The following is an 18,012-nucleotide window of genomic DNA, read 5'->3' on the forward strand; positions in this document are numbered from 1 at the left end:
TAGTGGGGTCGACCTAATGACTGTAGACCTAAGTTCATTCTAATAGATGACCGCATCCCGTATGCATGTATCGTGCAATGCCGGCCCCGGGGGATTGGAGGATTGGTCTTCTGATCTGACGTCCAATCAGTTGGGATTGGTAGCAGCCTGCATGTGTCATGCAAATCTGTCATTAGACGGCTCATACAACCAGGGTCATTTGACACTTCCTCCCTGACTAGCAGACTAGAGCGTTGCAAAAATGTGGCAAGGCATTCTGGAATGTGTAGTTCCACAGAAGCTACAGTGTTGCATGTTGCTTACTCCTGTTCTATACCATTGCACTAAAGGAACACACACTAGCACCCCATTGGGGACAGGTTAAAGATCCCATTAGAAGGCCATGTCCATTATCAACTACTGTGCACGGCATGGCTTTTGGCCGTGCAGGGTTTCGCCACCCAGCTTGAGCCAGAGCAAGTGAAAGAGGCCTAATGATTGCGGCATTCTCCACAGATTGATGGGGCAGTTGCCCCAAGGCTTACATCAGGGGCGGCCAAACCGATCCTACCAACGGTCCACGTTTTCAAAATTCCCTAGCTGGTGCACCGCTGTAGTCATTACTGTCCCATTTCCCAGACTCCCTAGCTGGTGCACCGCTGTAGTCATTACTGTCACATTTCCCAGACTCCCTAGCTGGTGCACCGCTGTAGTCATTACTGTCACATTTCCCAGACTCCCTAGCTGGTGCACCGCTGTAGTCATTACTGTCACATTTCCCAGACTCCCTAGCTGGTGCACCGCTGTAGTCATTACTGTCACATTTCCCAGACTCCCTAGCTGGTGCACCACTGTAGTCATTACTGTCACATTTCCCAGACTCCCTAGCTGGTGCACCACTGTAGTCATTACTGTCACATTTCCCAGACTCCCTAGCTGGTGCACCGCTGTAGTCATTACTGTCACAATTTCAAATCTGCTGCATTCATTCTGACTATAGATCCACAGATGGCCTGAGAAACAGGAACTGTCGGTAGATCTTGGAGGACTGGTTTGGCCACCTCTGCCCAACGTGAGCTCTGTAATAGGCAGACAGGTAGGAATACAGAATGCAAAGCAAACAGGTATTTTGGGTTCAGGAAAGCAAATTTCCAAATGGTTGCCATGGGTTACAAGACTTTTAGCTTTAACATGGTCTTTAAATGTCCTGAACTCTTTAGAGAACCATTGTTGGTGTCAGACTTTAAACATTTCCTGAATGCTGCCACGATTACAACAGGGGTGGTGGGGGGTGTAGAATTAGTTGTAGTGGGTACATTATAGATGGGGAGGGCAGTAGCAGATATAAGGAGACCAAGCAGACAGGTGACATAGTAGTAGGATAGGAGCAGCTGAGGTGGGGTAGCAGTACTAGTTGGGGAAAGCTTCAGTAGTAAAGGTACATCACAGGGGAGTGGAGAATAAGTATCCACTCAAAGGGCCTAATTCATGTTTGTATGCAATGGCCTATGTTCACGCAACAGAGCATTGGCCGCAGACTCTGCATGTGCAGAAAAATGAAAGCATGTCAGGGCACTTTTCCGGGCATGTATCTGCTGTACGCTGCGATCTCACACTTACAAAAACTTGGCACCTGCGTCTTTAGGGCCCAATTCAGAGCTGGTTGTAGTTTTGCGAAATTTCTCAAAACTGCAATCTCCAGTGGTAGTATGCAGGGGGGGGGGGCAGTACAGGGCAAGGCAGCCCTGCATTCCAGGTTCCTCGGCACAAACCCCAAACCTGCGAAGCCAGGCTCAGGCCAGCCATCTTTTGTGTCACATCGGGTGTGTGTGACGGCATGCAGCCGTCGTGGTCCTCCCCTGCAACGCCACATAGCCGCCCCCCATCAGGACTTAAACTATGCTTGCTGATTGCAACTTGAGTGTATGCAGCCACGCATTGGTGCGTGCACGCATGCGCAGATGTCCCAAAATTTATAGGCATTTACTATTGGGTCTGAATCAGGCCCTTAGTGTCGTGTCCAGTCTGTGTAGGCATAGCTTCATCCTTAGCTTCATTTGTTCCTTGTTTTTGCGTATAGGCTACGATGGCTTCGGTGGGTGGCACTTACGAACAATAGCATCTCCTTAGCCTAGAAAATGGCAAGTGCATCTGTTTACAATCACGAATAAGGCCCATCGAGGGCAGGTGGGGGTAGTAGTACAGACACATGGGATGATAGGAGAGCTCCGGTGGAGTCAGGACACGCTGTCCCCCAGCAAAGAACTAGCACATCTCCTGCATATGAAAACTGTGGCGACATGGCAGAACCTGGTGCATGCTGGGAGGGAGGGGCTGCAGCAATAATGATTAAGGAATAGTGTCAATGACAGATAAGACTTGTTCGTGCCCCCCCCCCCCACGCCCCCCACCCCCACTCATCAGGCAAACTGAAATAATGTTTCCAAGTCAGTGAAATACATTTGAGCCTTTAAAAAGTCCCCATTTTAACAAAATGGTCTAAAACCGCAAAAAAAAAAAAAAAAAAAACTAAAAAAACACGTTCGACCACTGTCCGTATAAAACACAATTAAAAGGATTTGTCAGCATTTGTGGTCTGCTGCTTGCTAGGAATTTGTACATGGTCTGGTTCCAAATTGTTATAAATGATCACCAAGCTTAGTCATGTTGCCAACCCAGACAAAACCGGGCAGTACATGTAATAAAGACAAAGAAAAGTTAATACCCCCTGATTCGTCCTTGCCAGCTGCTGCAAATACCCAGCGCCCCAGTATTCACTGTGAAAAACATGCTGCTTTCTCCCTTATAGAATATCATTTTTAGAAAGAGAACCTTACAAATACTGTAGTTGTTTCCCAATTCTTACCACTGACCAACACAAAATACTGTAATGTTAGACTTTAAACTTGAAAACCTTTTTTGTATTACAAATTAAACAGAAAAAAACCCAGTACATTCACTCAATTTGCCAAGGAACAGTTAAATCCCAAAACAATAATTTGCCTTTCCCAAGAATAATAAAATGATTGGCGCCCACCTGTGTACACAAAACTACTTAGATGAACTGCATACTAATACACGGGAGCCAAGCAGTTTCTTTGTGACAAGAGCTTCCTCATGAAGAAAACAAGCAGCAGCTAGAATAGAATCGGGGAGGAAGCCATTGGTTGCAATGCCTTAGTCTTTGCCTGTGCTATTAGCCAGTGTTTATTGTAGACCTTTGGTGTACTCTTTTTGCGCACCCATTCAACTGGCGGCAATTGTTGCTTACCATCACGCACAATGTGAGTAGGTCCCATCACGAACACTGGTGCATTTTCAATGTTAGTGGGTCCCATCACGCGCACTGGTGCATTCCCAATGTTAGTGGGTCCCATCACGTGCACTGGTGCATTCCCAATGTTAATGGGTCCCATCACGCGCACTGGTGCATTCCCAATGTTAGTGGGTCCCATCACACGCACTGGGGTATTCCCAGTTATAAGCAAGTCTTGACTGAAGAACATGCTGTAGTATGGGAGAATATTTATATATCAGTATTCCAGTTGGGCAATGGCCTAAAGCAGGGGTGGAGAACCTTTTTGTGTCAAGGGCCGTTTGTGTGGGAAAAACAATCCTTCGGGGGCCATATGTAAAAATGTATCTTACAAACTGTCTTGCTGTAGCCGTCCAACGCTCCGGCAGCTGCCGCTGAATAGGACTGACAGGCTCCGGCTGCTGCTGATTAAGAGGAATCTCTCAAGAACTACCGACCTCTCGCGAGAATTCCCCTGCCACCGGATGGGTGGGCAAGCAATGCCCACCCGGACAGGTGGGCGGGTCACTCAGACTGGCTACGGGGGCCTGAGGTTCCCCACCCCTGGCCTAAAGCATAGAGTCAGAGTTCCATTTCAGTGACATGCAAATAATAAAGACTTTTTAGAACATAAACAAAATATCCCCGTCAAGCCTAATGTGTAGGACAACAGAATGTCACAATACAACAGATGAATACAGTTATAGGCACTGCATTTACTAGAAGGGCCAGATGGCGCAGTGGTTAGTTGTGGGCCTGGAGTTTGTATGTTTTTCTTGTATCTGCTCTCCCCCAATAGGCCAATCCAACAACATTTGTAGGCTAACTGGGTGCGGACATAAATGCACCATAGTGTTTGTGTGCGTGTGTTTGTAGGTCCTCCCTTGTGAGCAGGACCCTCCTACCGCTATGTCGGTTTGTTACTATACCCAGGCTGTTTGATCACTGTTCCAGCAGCAAAGTGCAACAGAATTTGCTGCATTATACAAGAAACTGTAAATAAATAGGTGCAGGAATTAAGGTCCCGATTCGGGTTGATTCGGTAAGCTGAAGATCGCAGATTACCGAGTGCCAGAGTGCCTGTCCTGACGCCCAGCGAAAAACTGTGCACCCCCCCCCCCTCCCCCGCCGTAGTCGTATCCCCTCCAACCATACGAGGGGATAGGTTATGAAAACACACCCCCCTCGCATGTGCCCGCAGCAGGAGAAATCATTTGATGCTCAGTGATCATTGAATGATTTCTCCCGAGCTCACAACTATAAATCAGTGGGGACTGACTGCTATTTGCGGGTGCCGGGACGAAGACAGGGCCACTGTCCACGGCACACTTTGTTGCACCCGCATTTGGATGGGAACGCCCATGAAAACGCTGGGCGTTCCCGTGTCCCAGCGCCGCCACCTCCGACCGCTGCAAACGGCCCGGCAACATCACCCACGCAGTCAGGGTTTGCAAATGCGCAAATCTTGATCGGGGCAGGGGCCGATTTCTCTTTACTGGGAGTGAACCAGAATCGGCCCATAAGACTGCATGCTGTATTGCAGTGGGGAATGAATAATTACATGTATTTACTACAAAAATTACAAGAATAATTTACAAATGTTACCCCTGTCCCTATAACATTTAATAATCTTGTATGTCACCTTAGTAATAACTGGTCACACCGCCTCTGAGAATTTCCCATAAGTTACCTATAAACTCCCTTGTTTGTTTTCTTTGCAGTTAAACAGTGGGCACCAGGTCGCTTTGGCAGAGGATGTGCAAACTTTTGGTTTTTGTGAGTTTAAAGTAAATAAGAAACAAAAAAAAGGTTTAAAAATTGGAATTCAATTAAATGGGAAGACGTGCAACTGTTCTTCACCCCCATACACAATGTCACAGCCATTGCATGCCATTCTAACTTTACACGTGCTGGTTTCCCAATGTAGGGAATTATTTTATCTTTTTAAAAGCAACACAGATCAACCCAACAGTAGATCCCCTAGTGCCGAATGTGTACTTTGTAGGGCTTGCAAGCCCGATGCGCGCTCCCGAGTGAGCGCAAATCGGCAGCAACATATTGAGGGCAGGCAAGACCATATAGTGCATATCTGCACTATATAGTCTTTGTGCTTTTATACTTACATACATAGCTCCGGCGGCCAGAGGGGCTTCTCCTGGGGCTGCAGGGCTGATGCGCAGTGACCCGGAAGTTCGCCGTATAGACTTCCGGGTCACTGCGGAAGTCTGTTGGTGTGGCCTCTGATGTATGCGGCAGGGGGGGGGGGGGGGGGGGGGGGGGGAAGCTGTTCCTGTGCTGCAGCCCCGGGTGTCGCAGCACCCTGCCATCTGTGCCCCTGCCCCTGTCTCCTGTGACAAGTATCGGTGCTGCACTCTTCTCTCCTTCATGCTGTGCGATGCGAGTCCCGATGCGATCAGATCGCATCGGGACTCGCATCGCACGGCATGTCGACCGTGTGTACACACCATAAGAGTTTACTAGTCCAAATTGTTTTGTAGAATTAAAAAATAAATAAAATTACCATGCCGGGTTATTATATACAGCAGTGCTTCACAGACTGTGTGCCGTGAGACCCTGGGGAGCCTTGGGGGGCCTACAGGGGTGCCCTGGATTGGTGGTCTATGACCAATTCAAATTATTCATGGTCAATGTAACAGGCAAATTGTAGACAAACAGAATAAAATCTTTTCCATTATCACGTAACACTCACTAAGGGGTTGATCCTATTAGGTGCGGAGGATTAACAAATGTGAATTCATCACGGCACCGGGCACACTTTACGGCGGACAGAATTCAACTAAAAGTGCCTGCACCCCCATAGGGTTTAGAACAAGTTTAAGCGAATTGGACCCAGCGAAGGGTACGAGATCAGCTTAATTTGGGTGCCGTTGCCAGCATTTAACCCCTTCAGTGGCACTCCCGAGAATTTTCAAGGCTATGCTCCAGTGCCCAGACTGGCAAACCCGGAAAATTCCAAGGATTGCCACCGTCTGTGCTTCTTAGTGCCGGGCAGCGCTGCGATGAGCTCAGCTTCAGCCGCTGCACAGCCCTGCCTCCTCCCCCCCGGCGGTGTGCAACGTGACCTTGCTAACTACACAGCCGGGTTGCCAGGGGTAGGGTCCAGCAGAGGCTGATGCAGTGGTCAGAGGTGCTGCCCGGCCCTGGGTGACACAGTGGTGGGGATTTTTTTTTTTAAGGCACAGTTGGAACAGCACACACGGCACCTTGCACCCTTCTGAGCTAATAGGATGGACCCCTTTGAATGAGATATAAACACAATTTACTTAATGTAATATTTCTTTCTGATTTTACAATGATCAACATTTACCCTATCTCCAAATAATGTACCACTCACAGAATTTGATAGGGAAGATCCATTGATCGAAACACTGTCACTGTCTTTGATTTTCAACAGTCATATTCAGGCAGAAATCTTCTTACTAGCATTAGGATAATTTAATTAGACACCATTTAAGTTGTGTTACCTTGTATGGAATTTGTGACTTAGCAGCAAGTGCGTACTGTCCAGGTAAGCCACCGTCACCAAGCAACTACCGCAAGGAACAAAAAACTGAAATCTTGGCAGAGCAAATAATTCAGCCAGCAATAAATGTATATGCTAACCAGATGAACAATCCAGATGTTACCTTAATGACATTTGTGGCCATTCTCTCTATCTACACAAAACACACACACTATGCAAACACAACAAGAGTCGTCGTCATGTTAATGTAATCAGGCCTTAAGAATATCATGTTTGTGTGGTTTGTAAGTATTATCTTTTAATTTCAGGTAAGTAACCAATGTTTTCATTTCATGTCTCTGTAATTTGCAGTAGTAATTGGATAATAGTTTTTTTTTTAAACAAAAATATGAAGTTCTTTGTTATAGTGCTTAGCCCTTTTTTGTTTGGTTAGAACCTTTTGTAGGGGAGAATGGACTTGTTTTTTTTTTTTTTTTTTTGGAGTGTGACATTTACCCCATTTAAGGTAATGAAAATTAATCCATTGTTGTTCCCCCTTCTGATTATGGGTGAGATGTGCTAAGATTTGACAGGTGATAAAAGTGGAGAGTACCAGGCAATCAGCTCCTAACTGTCATGTTACAAGATGGGTTTTAAAATGATGGTTAGGAGTTGATTGGTTGGTCTCTTCTCACTTTTCAAAGCTTAGTTCTTCTGGCCCTATGGAAGAATTCAATTGTTCTCGAAAGAACCGGTGAAATGTAATAGGATGAGAGCATCAGAAAGTTATTTTTTAAAGCGGCAATCATTTACACTGCAAAATCAAACTGGTTTTGCAGTGTAAACGATTGCCGCTTAAAACAAAAAAAACCTGGACATTTCTTACCAAGGTCCAGATGGATCAAGCTTCAAAAATGATAAAGTGGACAGTGATAAACAACCAGCCAATTAGCTCCTACCTGTCATTTTTTAAACCCAGCCTGTCACGTGGCAGTTATGAGGTGAATGGCTGGCTGTTAATCACTATCCATTTTATCACTTTTGAAGCTTGATACATCTGGACCCAAATCTCTCACTTTGAAATTCGCTCATCCTATTACATTTCAACCCGAAATATCTAACTATTCCTGGCCTCTATGAGGTGAAGTACCGCAGGTGATCACTATAGGCCACAAATTACTCATTTCCTCAAATTCATAACAGAAAGGGAGAGTAATTTTTGCAGGGACACTAACATGTGTCAAACTTGATCGGCTTTTAGCTAGATAGATAGAAATAAAGAAAGACAGGAAAGATAGATTTATTGCATAACTTTGGGAATAGATCTACCACAGTGGCAAGGGTCATGTTGACATCTGTAGTCTCCATTTGAAGCCATCATGGGTATAGACTGATCTACTATGGTAACAACCAATGTTAACCTATATACACATTTATTAAACACAAAGTGATAAAGCAGTGATAAAATGGAAGGTGATAACGCACCAGCCAATCAGCTACTAGCTGTTATTTTTCAAACACAGCTGATTGGCTGGTGCGGTATCACTGCTTTATCACCACTTTATCAGGCTTAATACATCTGTCTCAAAGTGAGGTGTGTACCAGAGAAACATACACCCAAAAACTGTACCTTCCAAGTGTTTTAATAATGCCCTCGTGCTGTTTCCATGAGCAGAAATGAGAATACTTTTCCCTTGTTTTATTTCGGGTGCAATGACTTCATTCCAGTAGGGAAGGAGCCTTTCCAGGACATGCTTCAAGCTCTCAGATTTTGGCAGCTTTTCTCTCTGAATGTCACAACTCGTGTACCTCCGATCCGTATGTATCTGATGGTAATAGGGGTGGCTCTCGTCTATTGGTGGAGGGGCAACATCATAGCTCCTTCTCCAGATCTTCACTCGCTCTTCACCATGATTCAGGGCCAGGTCTGCTCGGTTGAGGCCAATAAGAGCTCCATAATGGCGCTCATTGAGCCGCCACGAACTCTGAACCGGAACCCATTCTTGCCCAAGCTCTTGCAGCACCAGCCATGCCGTTTGTATAGAGCGACTAAGGATCGATGTGAAAACCATGTCGAACTTGAAACCCAAAGATTTTAAGTGCTTCCCACACATCTCGGCTTCCTTTAGTCCATCCAAACTCAACTTTTGGTCAACCCAACTGCAAAAGCGGTTTTCAATGTTCCAGGCACCCTCGCCGTGCCTCAACATAACAAGTTTATATTTTGACATTGTTGATTTTGTGGCTCACTTCTCAGAGGAAGAAGACACTCAAGGTCCTTTGGATGTGTTCACCTGCCAGAGAAAGAAAGAAAAATAGGTATGAAGTGTTTGGGTTCAGTAAGTAACAGTTTTATGGAGATCAAACAAGACAAGTCATGAGTTTTTGGGAGGAAACTGGAGTCCCCGGAGGTAACCCATGCAAGCAGAGGAAGAATATACAAACTCCACACAATTAGAACTGGGACTCAAACCCAAGACCTCAGTTCTGTGAGGCAATAATGATAACCCTACACCATCCATCTCATATAGAACTCACTTTCCCGCACAGTTCGAGAGACCCCCACTCTAGAATCATTCAAAAACAGACTCAAGACTTTTCTATATACTCAAGCATTTCCGTAATTCCTTTAAGCATAGTATATGAAAAGCTTTTCTGTCCTTCATTGTTCGTGTACTGTATTATATTCATTCTATCTATTAAGCACCTTGAGACCTATTGGAGAAAGAGCACTATATAAGTAAAATTATTATTAATAATATTAGTACGCTGTGCTGTTGGGGACCATGCAACTTTCACTATACCTGAGGTAGGCACTCCAACTGCTGTGGAACTACACATACCAGCATTAAATGCCGTAGTATAGCATTTAGGGTGTCCCAACGCTGTGACAGGATATGCTGGGATGTGTAGTTCCACAGCAGCTGGACTGCAGGATGGTACATACCTCTGCGCTATACAGCTCACAGTCAGTGGCTCCCCGCTTGCCTCATTTTCCTTCCTCACGCCATTACACTTGTGCTGTCGCTTGCAATCTTGTCTTCCCTTACACAATCACATGGAAAGGTCCCTGCCTCCCACTCAGCTTCTGAAATGCTTTGTTCATGTTACACACGGGATTTGCATTTTATATGTCCAACTATAAAAATCACGATCAAGACACATGTATTAGGAAACATCACTGAACCACGGTCCATCTAGAACAGGTTGTGAACTTAAGCTCTGTACATATGGGCCCTTATTCTGGTTCACTCGCAAAAGGCAAATTCCTTCTCAAGTGGACAAATCCATGTGCACTGCAGGTGGGGCAGATGTAACATGTGCAGAGAGAATTAAATGAAGTATTTTCTAGTATATATGTATCCTGCTTTATATGAGTGGCCCAAAGGATACTACCCCCAACCCACATGTACCATGCTGAGGAGAAGGGGAGAGAAGGCTTTATTCCTTTGGGACCCAAAAAAGGTCAGGTAGGAACCCAATTTTTCTAAGTGAGGGGTCACAGAGACCCACTATTTTTTGGGGGGTTTTCGCGATCGCTTATAGGTCACATGAACATTGACCTATAAATCCCCATGTCATTAACATAATTTCTCAGATCCACTGCACCTCTGTATCAGGCCTAGCTCTTTCTAATATGCTCCAACATAGCCAACCTATTACTTTAAATGGTAAAATTATGTCTTTTTTTGTCCATGCAATAACCTCTTAGTGGCCCAACACAGTTTGCTTGACCATTTACAAATGTATTTGTTCTCTCAAACACAAGAAAAGTCTGTATCACATGAGACCAGAAATCTACACAACAGCTTGTGAATAACATTATGCTGCTGCTGTAGCAATGAGCGAAGAGCAAAAGATGTGTACAAGTACAATCTACACGGAGGTCACCATGCCAAAGCCGTGCGTGGGACAGAAGGCAGAAGAGATTAAGTGACTTCAACAGTGAACGGGGGCTGCAGATCATTCAGACCAGATGCTCAGTTTAGAAAACAGCTCAGTGCAAAGCCGTGCAAATTGGACTGGTCACAGACCTGCCACCCTTATCCGGTCTTAAAGGAGTTACGGTGGAAATAAAAAAAAATTAAGTGGTTTACAAAACCTGGTCACTCGGCCTGGTCTAACTGCAATGTTAATAATGACTTTGTGAATTGCTAGTATGCAGTGCCCTGTCTGTCCGAGGATAAACATAGATTACCTATTGCAGGGATCCTCAAACTATTTTGCTCTGGGACCCCATTAGACAATAAAAACAATGACAGGACCCCAGTAAGTTACTGCAGAATGTCATCAAATCGTAGCCCTTTTTCTGGTTCACTTGTAAAGGCAAATTCCTTCTCAAATGGACAGAACCAGGTGCACCGCAGGTCTGGCAGATGTAACTTGTGCATAGAGAGTTAGATTTGGGCAAGTTATTTTGTTTCCGTGCAGGGAAAATACTGGCTGCTTTATTTTTACACTGCAATATAGATCTCACTTTGAAGTAAAACCCCACCAAATCTAACTCTCTCTGCACATGTTACATCTGCCCCACCTGCAGTGCACATGGTTTCATCCATCTAAGAAGGAATTTGCCTTTGCGAGTGAACCAGAATAAGGGCCCACATGTGTAGTCAGCAGACAGCACATACATGGCAGCATTGTGGAGGCACAACATGTTGGGAGGAGTCTAAAATAACAGACAATTCAACAGAGTGAAGGGCCCCATACATCAGCAATTAATTGTGACAATTTTCAGATATGGAGATGATTGCCACAATTAATTTTAGGTGTGTGGGCTCCCCCTTTTGGCAATCCCAATCAAAATCGCCAATCGATTGCTTAATCAGGTTTTTAAACAGGTTTAATAATCTGGTATTATCTGCAGATCTTTTTTATATGTGTGGGCATTCCCAATTCGTCTTCTTCATCTATTTACATTATGAACAGCAATCGATTGGGCAATTTCCAGATATGAAGATGCAATCTTTAGATGGAAAAATCTGCCGGTCACTGAAATAAATCTGTAACGTGTGGGCAAAGTCAGATAGATTGTAAAATCCATTTATCTGGCCAAAAAATCCCTGTATCTGGAAATCCATAAATTGTGATTGCTGATGTATGGGGCCCACCACTCCTTGAATCACTGTCATCAGACTGATGGTCAGCAACATGGAGTCACGACCCCACGTTGAGAAGGTCAGGACCCACAGTTTGAGAACTGCTGACCTATTGCATAACATAAGGTGATGGTGTCATTGGCCACACCAATGACATCAGCAACACGTGTTTGATTGATACAAAATGCTTGGTCATAGAAATTATGGGCCTTATTCTAGTTCACTCTTAGAGGCAAATTCCTTCTCAAATGGACAAAACCATGTGCACTGCAGGTGGGGCAGATGTTACTTGTGCAGAGAGAATTAGATTTGGGTGGGGGGGGTTTCTTCAAAGTGAGATCTATATTGCAGTGTAAAAATAAAGCAGTCAGTATTTTCCCTGCACAGAAGCAAAATAACTCACCCAAATCTAATTCTATCTGCACCTGTTACATCTGCCCCCCTGCAGTGCATATGGTTTTGTCCATCTGAGAAGGAATTTGCCTCTAAGAGTGAACTAGAATAAGGCCCTATGTTTGCTAACCATATTTCTTGGAAGAATGTGGCTTTAACAATTTCTTAAGAACCTGCGGTCCTTGAATTCATATAAAGCCACATTGGGGGAAGTTTACTAAGTTGGGAGTTCTATTGCACACAGGATGTTGCTATGGGGAACCAATCAGAATCTACTTATTTATTTAGTACCTTCTACAAGATAATAGATAGCATTTGATTGGTTCCCATGTGAATTAGAACTCCTATTTTAGTAAATGTCCCCATTATGTCAGTGGATAGAACAAAGTATATGTACATCAGGGCGGTTTGTTGGGCCACAACATAATCCCAGCTCCACAATGTGTTGAACACACTGTAAAGCCCCCAAATCACATTATAGGCCAGACGTATTAAGCTTCAAAAAGTGAAAAAGTGGAGAGTGATAAGCAGCCATCCAATCAGCTCCTGTCTGACATTTTTCAAACCCAGACTGTAACATAACAGGTAAGAGCTGATAGGCTGCTTGTTTATCACCATCTACTTAAAGAGTCCAAATCAAAAGTTTCCCTTTTTAACTAGGAGCAACCTTTAGAGGTCTCACCTATTTTTTATAACTAGTAGCTGAAATGCAAATTACTACTATTCTAGGTTACAATAGCACATGCTATTCTTATGTCAGCATGGATTGACTAGTAATGCCTTGCATAGGAGAGCCAGCTCGGAAAATTTCGCAAGCAAGGCCATACAGTATGTTTGCAGCCCAGAAGGATAACCCCTGATCACCAACAGGATTCCCTTGGACAATGCAAAAGTGCCATTGTTTTATACAAACATTAAAGTGGATAACATTAGAATCTCCTTGCTCAATTTGGTTTATCCCATATGAGCAGTCAGAATCTCGTGGTCACTATGTTTTTTCACTTTAATAAAGACCATGCAGCCACACACACACACACACACACACACACACTGCTGAAACACCCACAGCTGCCGTCACTGACATTATTGTTATATTGTTCCGTCAGTTTGATGGGTTGGTAACAAGTAATATTTAAACTGATCTTATAACAAACCAATAAAAGATCGGAAATGACTGGCGATTAGTCAATAGGTTTGATACTTTTATCGTACAAAGAGCCTATATGAAAAAAATAAAAAATATATATATATAAAATTCAAGTGTGAATTAAAAAACAAAAGAAGTGATAAACAATAGCAGCCAACTTTACTGATGCATGCGGTTTAATTGTCAAGGGGTAGAAGCACTGCAGACTTAAAGTGCTTAAGGAAGTGGTTCTCAAACTTTTTTGTAATCACAGCAACCTTTCACGGCACCCTGAGGCCAAACAGTTGTTACCGTTCTGAAGTACTGGTTTGTCTGTTACATTGACCGCAATTTTAATTGGTCCTGAAAAACCAACCCAGGGCGCCACAGCACACAGTTTGGAAACAGAGCGAGGGGGAAACGAAGCATGCAGGGGGGTCAGTTGAATACTGACCATTGGAGCTGTGACAGCGAGCAGGCAGCCCTGAATACTGCCCATAATCTCAAAATATCACTGTGTGTATACACCATTAGTGTTAGATGTGGGAATATCCAAAGAGAGATGCTGTAACAAGAGAAGAATAATAATAATAATACTACTACTACACCACAGCTGAGAAGATAAAATGTTTTTATTTTTTTACACATTGAGGTGTAGGAATAAGCAAAGGAGGTTTTTTTCGTTCTCGGGAGGGCTCCTCACAGCGCAGGTTTTTTTTTTTTGTTTTTTTTTTTAAGCGCTCCCTAAAAAAAAAAAAACACCGCTGAGGGGGCTGGGCAGCGCTGTTGTGCTCTAGATCAGCCGCTGCCCGGCCCTGCCCCCGGAAGCCCAGCTGTGTGCGGAGTAACAGCAAGCTCACACCACACACAGCCAGGAAGAAGGAGCCAGGGCCGGGCAGTCGCAGCCGGGCAGCGGCAGAAGCTGAGCTCATCGCTCAGCTCAGAGGCGCTGCCCTGCACAAGGAGGGGGAGACATTGACAATCCTGGAAATTTTCGTGGGAATGCCAGTGTTAGCACTGGCGAAGAGCCCAGAAAATTTCGGTGATTACCAGTGAAGGGGTTAAATTAGAATTTTTAAGAATAGACAGTGAATCAGAAAGCTATGTTGTACGACCAATCAGACTTGATGTCAACTTACAGCCCCTGTCCCCGTTTTATAAAGGATTAGGTGCATGTATTTGGAACAAGTAAACAGGAAGTAGGCCGAAGTGTTACCATTCAGCCCATAATAAACAATCTGCATGCTACAATGACATACCCTCAAACATCTGAAGTGCCGAAATCGGTACGCCTACAGAAAGGGGGCAGGGCCATGGGTAAAGTGGGTGTGGTCACTGGAGGAAAAGGGGGCATGGTCAGCCCCTTTCCGAATGTGTACTGAGCATTTAAAATAAAATAAAAAGTGAGCGCTAATAATAATAAATATAATATATATATACACATATATTTTATTTACAGTACTCTTATTGGCCATACAGTCTCCCCCAGGGCTCAAAGCCCCAGATCCATACAGTCTCCCCCAGCCCTCCCTCCAACAGCCCACCAAATTGTACAGGAGAAAGAGGAGGGAGCTGGGCACGTAGAGGAGGTAAACAGCTATGTTACCCCGATGGCCGAACACAGACACAGCCCGCACACTCACCCCTCAAGAAATCCGGTACATTCAGTACCCTTTCATTTAGCCAGTACAGACTGTTAAAAACCGGTACTGTTGTGGCTAAAATCGGTACAGTTGTAGGGTATGCAATGAAGGGAGAGTCACCTGTTTTACCCATAGCACATTAGAGATATGATATACACGGGCACTGAGAGTTTTCCCCCAGCTCAGCAGCACCCATGCATAACATCAATAACTATTTATACAGAACCTGTCTCCTAATAAGACTACTTCACATTTGCATTTTACAAAAAAAAAAAAAAACACATGACACAAAATAAACTGTTTTAAACAATGATTTTACCCACAGGTGGAAATACTCAGTGCTGTCCCATCTCACCTTGCAAACAGCACTTAGAATGCTGATCACAAATAGGGCCTAATTCAGGTTGACTGTCAAAAGCACTATCTCTCTAATGGGCAAAACAATGTGCACTGCAGGAGGGGCAGATGTAACATGTGCAGAGAGAGTAAACATTTGGGTGAGTTGTTTTCAAACTCATATCTATATTGCAGCGCCCACCCCGAATTCGCACAAGAATGGGCAAGATAAATGTAAGTCCAAACTTTTAAGAAGATAGGAGAAATCATTCCATGGTGAGTGACATGCGAGCATCATGTCGCAGGGATTCGGTCGGCAGGGGGGGTGTATTTGATGGGGCAAGCAGGTCTGAATTATCCCCAAAAGCCCATATATCAGGCAGGTATCCGGTTAACTCCCCGTTCTGCTGATGCCTGGGCAAGGGATTGTGCAAATTAAACATGTTGGAAATCTTCATTTTGACGGTTCTATCCCAAAAATGGTTGAAATTGGGGAGATAGAATTTTTTGACATACATTTGGTATTCTGCCGGTTATTTGAAGGATCAGCAATATCTACCAATTGGCATTCGCAGAAACAGGAATCGACCAATAGGATTATGAGCCCCATAAATCAGTAGAAAGGAATCAAAAATAAAAAAACATAAGTACAAAAATATTCAGCTTGGAGATATATATATATGTAGAAAAAGGTTTAATAATAGAGCTCACCATGATCAGAATGAGGCTTGTAATTGGCAAACGATGAGTTATCCGCTCCAGGATCTGTATTTATTAACATTTTTGGGGGATGTATTTTTTTTTACTTAGAGCATTTGAGCACTATCAAGATGTAGCCTTAACTCACTGCTTAGAAAGTCTTGTTGGAGTCAACATGCATCAGAGATATTTTAAAGTGTTTAAGGGACAGTACGGACTGTATAATGGTTAGCGTTACTGCCTCACAGCGCTGAGGTCATGGGTTCTATTACCACCATGGCTCTGTGCGGAGTTTGTCTATTCTCCCCGTACTTGCGTGGGTTTCCTCTGGGTACTCCGGTTTCCTCCCACAATCCAAAAATATACTGGTAGCTCTCAACAAGAAAAAAATAACCCTACAATGTTTGTGTGTGCATGTGGTAGGGAATATAGATTTTAAGCTCCACTGGGGCAGGGACTGATGTGAATGTTCTAATAGTCTCTGTAAAGCGCTGCGGAATAGGTGTGCGCTATATAAATAATTGGTAATAAATAAAGGCCCATACACACTGGGTGATTTTGTCCTGGAAGCAGCTCAGTTTACTGGGCGACTTTGAGCTGAAGCATACCCAATAAGTGCGGGAAAAGGACGCTGGAATCGGGTCTCATAGGATAGCAATGGGAACCTACCAGCCACGGTTATTTACGGTCATACAATTGTGTAAAACTACTTCTAGTTGTTTTTCCACAATAACAAGAAGGGGTTGTATAGTAAAATATGCACAAATAACATCATGCATGAAACCTCCGCATGTTATATTTTTAGTTGCAGAAAAACTATAAAGGTTGTATAAGGAATATGTCTATAAAGCCACAGGCGCTCTGTAACATACAGTACATGGGGGAGAGAGGGAAGCATGAGATGCAGATTTCCTGCAAAGACACAAAAACACATTCACAGATGTCACAATAAGGAAGTCACTGATCAGTGAAATGAATGGATGGCAAGCTGCATGTTTACAAAACTCACCAGTGAAATACTAATATATACATACACATATATACACACACACACAATGAGCCATGAGCTGTATACCTGCTTGGAGGAACTCACCTCTATGACTGCAGCAGCTAGCCAGGTGGAGCTGCAAACATCCAGCTTGTGTACACTAGAGAAGCCCAAATACTTCTTGCAGGCTACAAGAATGGGTCTAGTGAACTGCAGAACCAGCTCCTGCAGGCAGTGCTGCTGTGTGTGGCTGTGCTGTGTCCTCAGTAGAATGTTAGCAGGGCAGTCTGTTGCTGTGCACTACTGCAGAATGTGTGTGTTATTGTGCTCTGTGTTGTTGTGCAGCATGAGTGTGAGAGCCAGGAGACTGTGCTGTGCAGCCCTGCCTGCACCACCAGGTCTGGATCCCTCCTCCTCCTTCTTCTCTCTCTAGCTGTTCTCCCCAGTCCCGCCCCCATCACTGTGACTGACAGCGGAGGCGGCCAATAGCGAGCATGGAACGTGGGCGCTGATGAGCAGAACGTGCTGCTGTTACTGTTCTGTCCCTGATAGGAGGCGGCGGCGGCAGCAGCAGCAGCAGCAACACAGCACACACAGTAGCAGTAGGCTAGCAGCAGTGACCAGTGAGTGACTGTGTGGTGGCTTCATGTTTTTACAGCAGATGTGCTGCACCTCTCCCCAGAGACTACCCTGTATATGCAATGCAAGAGAGCCAGTAACACTGCTGAAAATAAGTCACCATCTTATACCTAGCAAATATCTGAAAACATACAAGTTTGCTTAGTATATATATTAAATGTATATTTATTATTTAGAATGGTTTCTGATTATGGTATATGCCAGTGTCTATGACTCCTCAGGGAGGGAGGTTGACGTCACATGACATTAACACCTGGCCCGAATTCGGTGATCTGCAGCCATAATCAGAGGCGTAACTAGACATTCATAGGCCCCATAGCAAAAGTTTGTATGGGCCCCCGGTACTTATGTA

General features: G+C 44.3%; 1 protein-coding gene across 1 annotated transcript in view; it reads right to left on the reverse strand.

Moving 5' to 3' along the window:
• The window catches only part of BPGM (bisphosphoglycerate mutase), a 33,325-nt gene extending 15,876 nt beyond the window's left edge, over window positions 1-17,449 (reverse strand). Inside the window, exons 1-2 of the mRNA XM_083181592.1 lie at window positions 17,127-17,449; window positions 8,368-9,031 (exon numbers count right to left, since the gene is read on the reverse strand). Of these exons, the coding sequence (XP_083037718.1) occupies window positions 8,368-8,968 (601 nt within the window). The 5' untranslated portion in view covers window positions 8,969-9,031; window positions 17,127-17,449. The remainder of the gene's footprint in view (window positions 1-8,367; window positions 9,032-17,126) is intronic.
• Between the last annotated feature and the right edge of the window lie 563 nt (window positions 17,450-18,012).

Source organism: Crinia signifera, chromosome 4 (assembly GCF_055691185.1).
Source record: "Crinia signifera chromosome 4, ASM5569118v1, whole genome shotgun sequence".
NCBI lineage: Eukaryota > Metazoa > Chordata > Amphibia > Anura > Myobatrachidae > Crinia > Crinia signifera.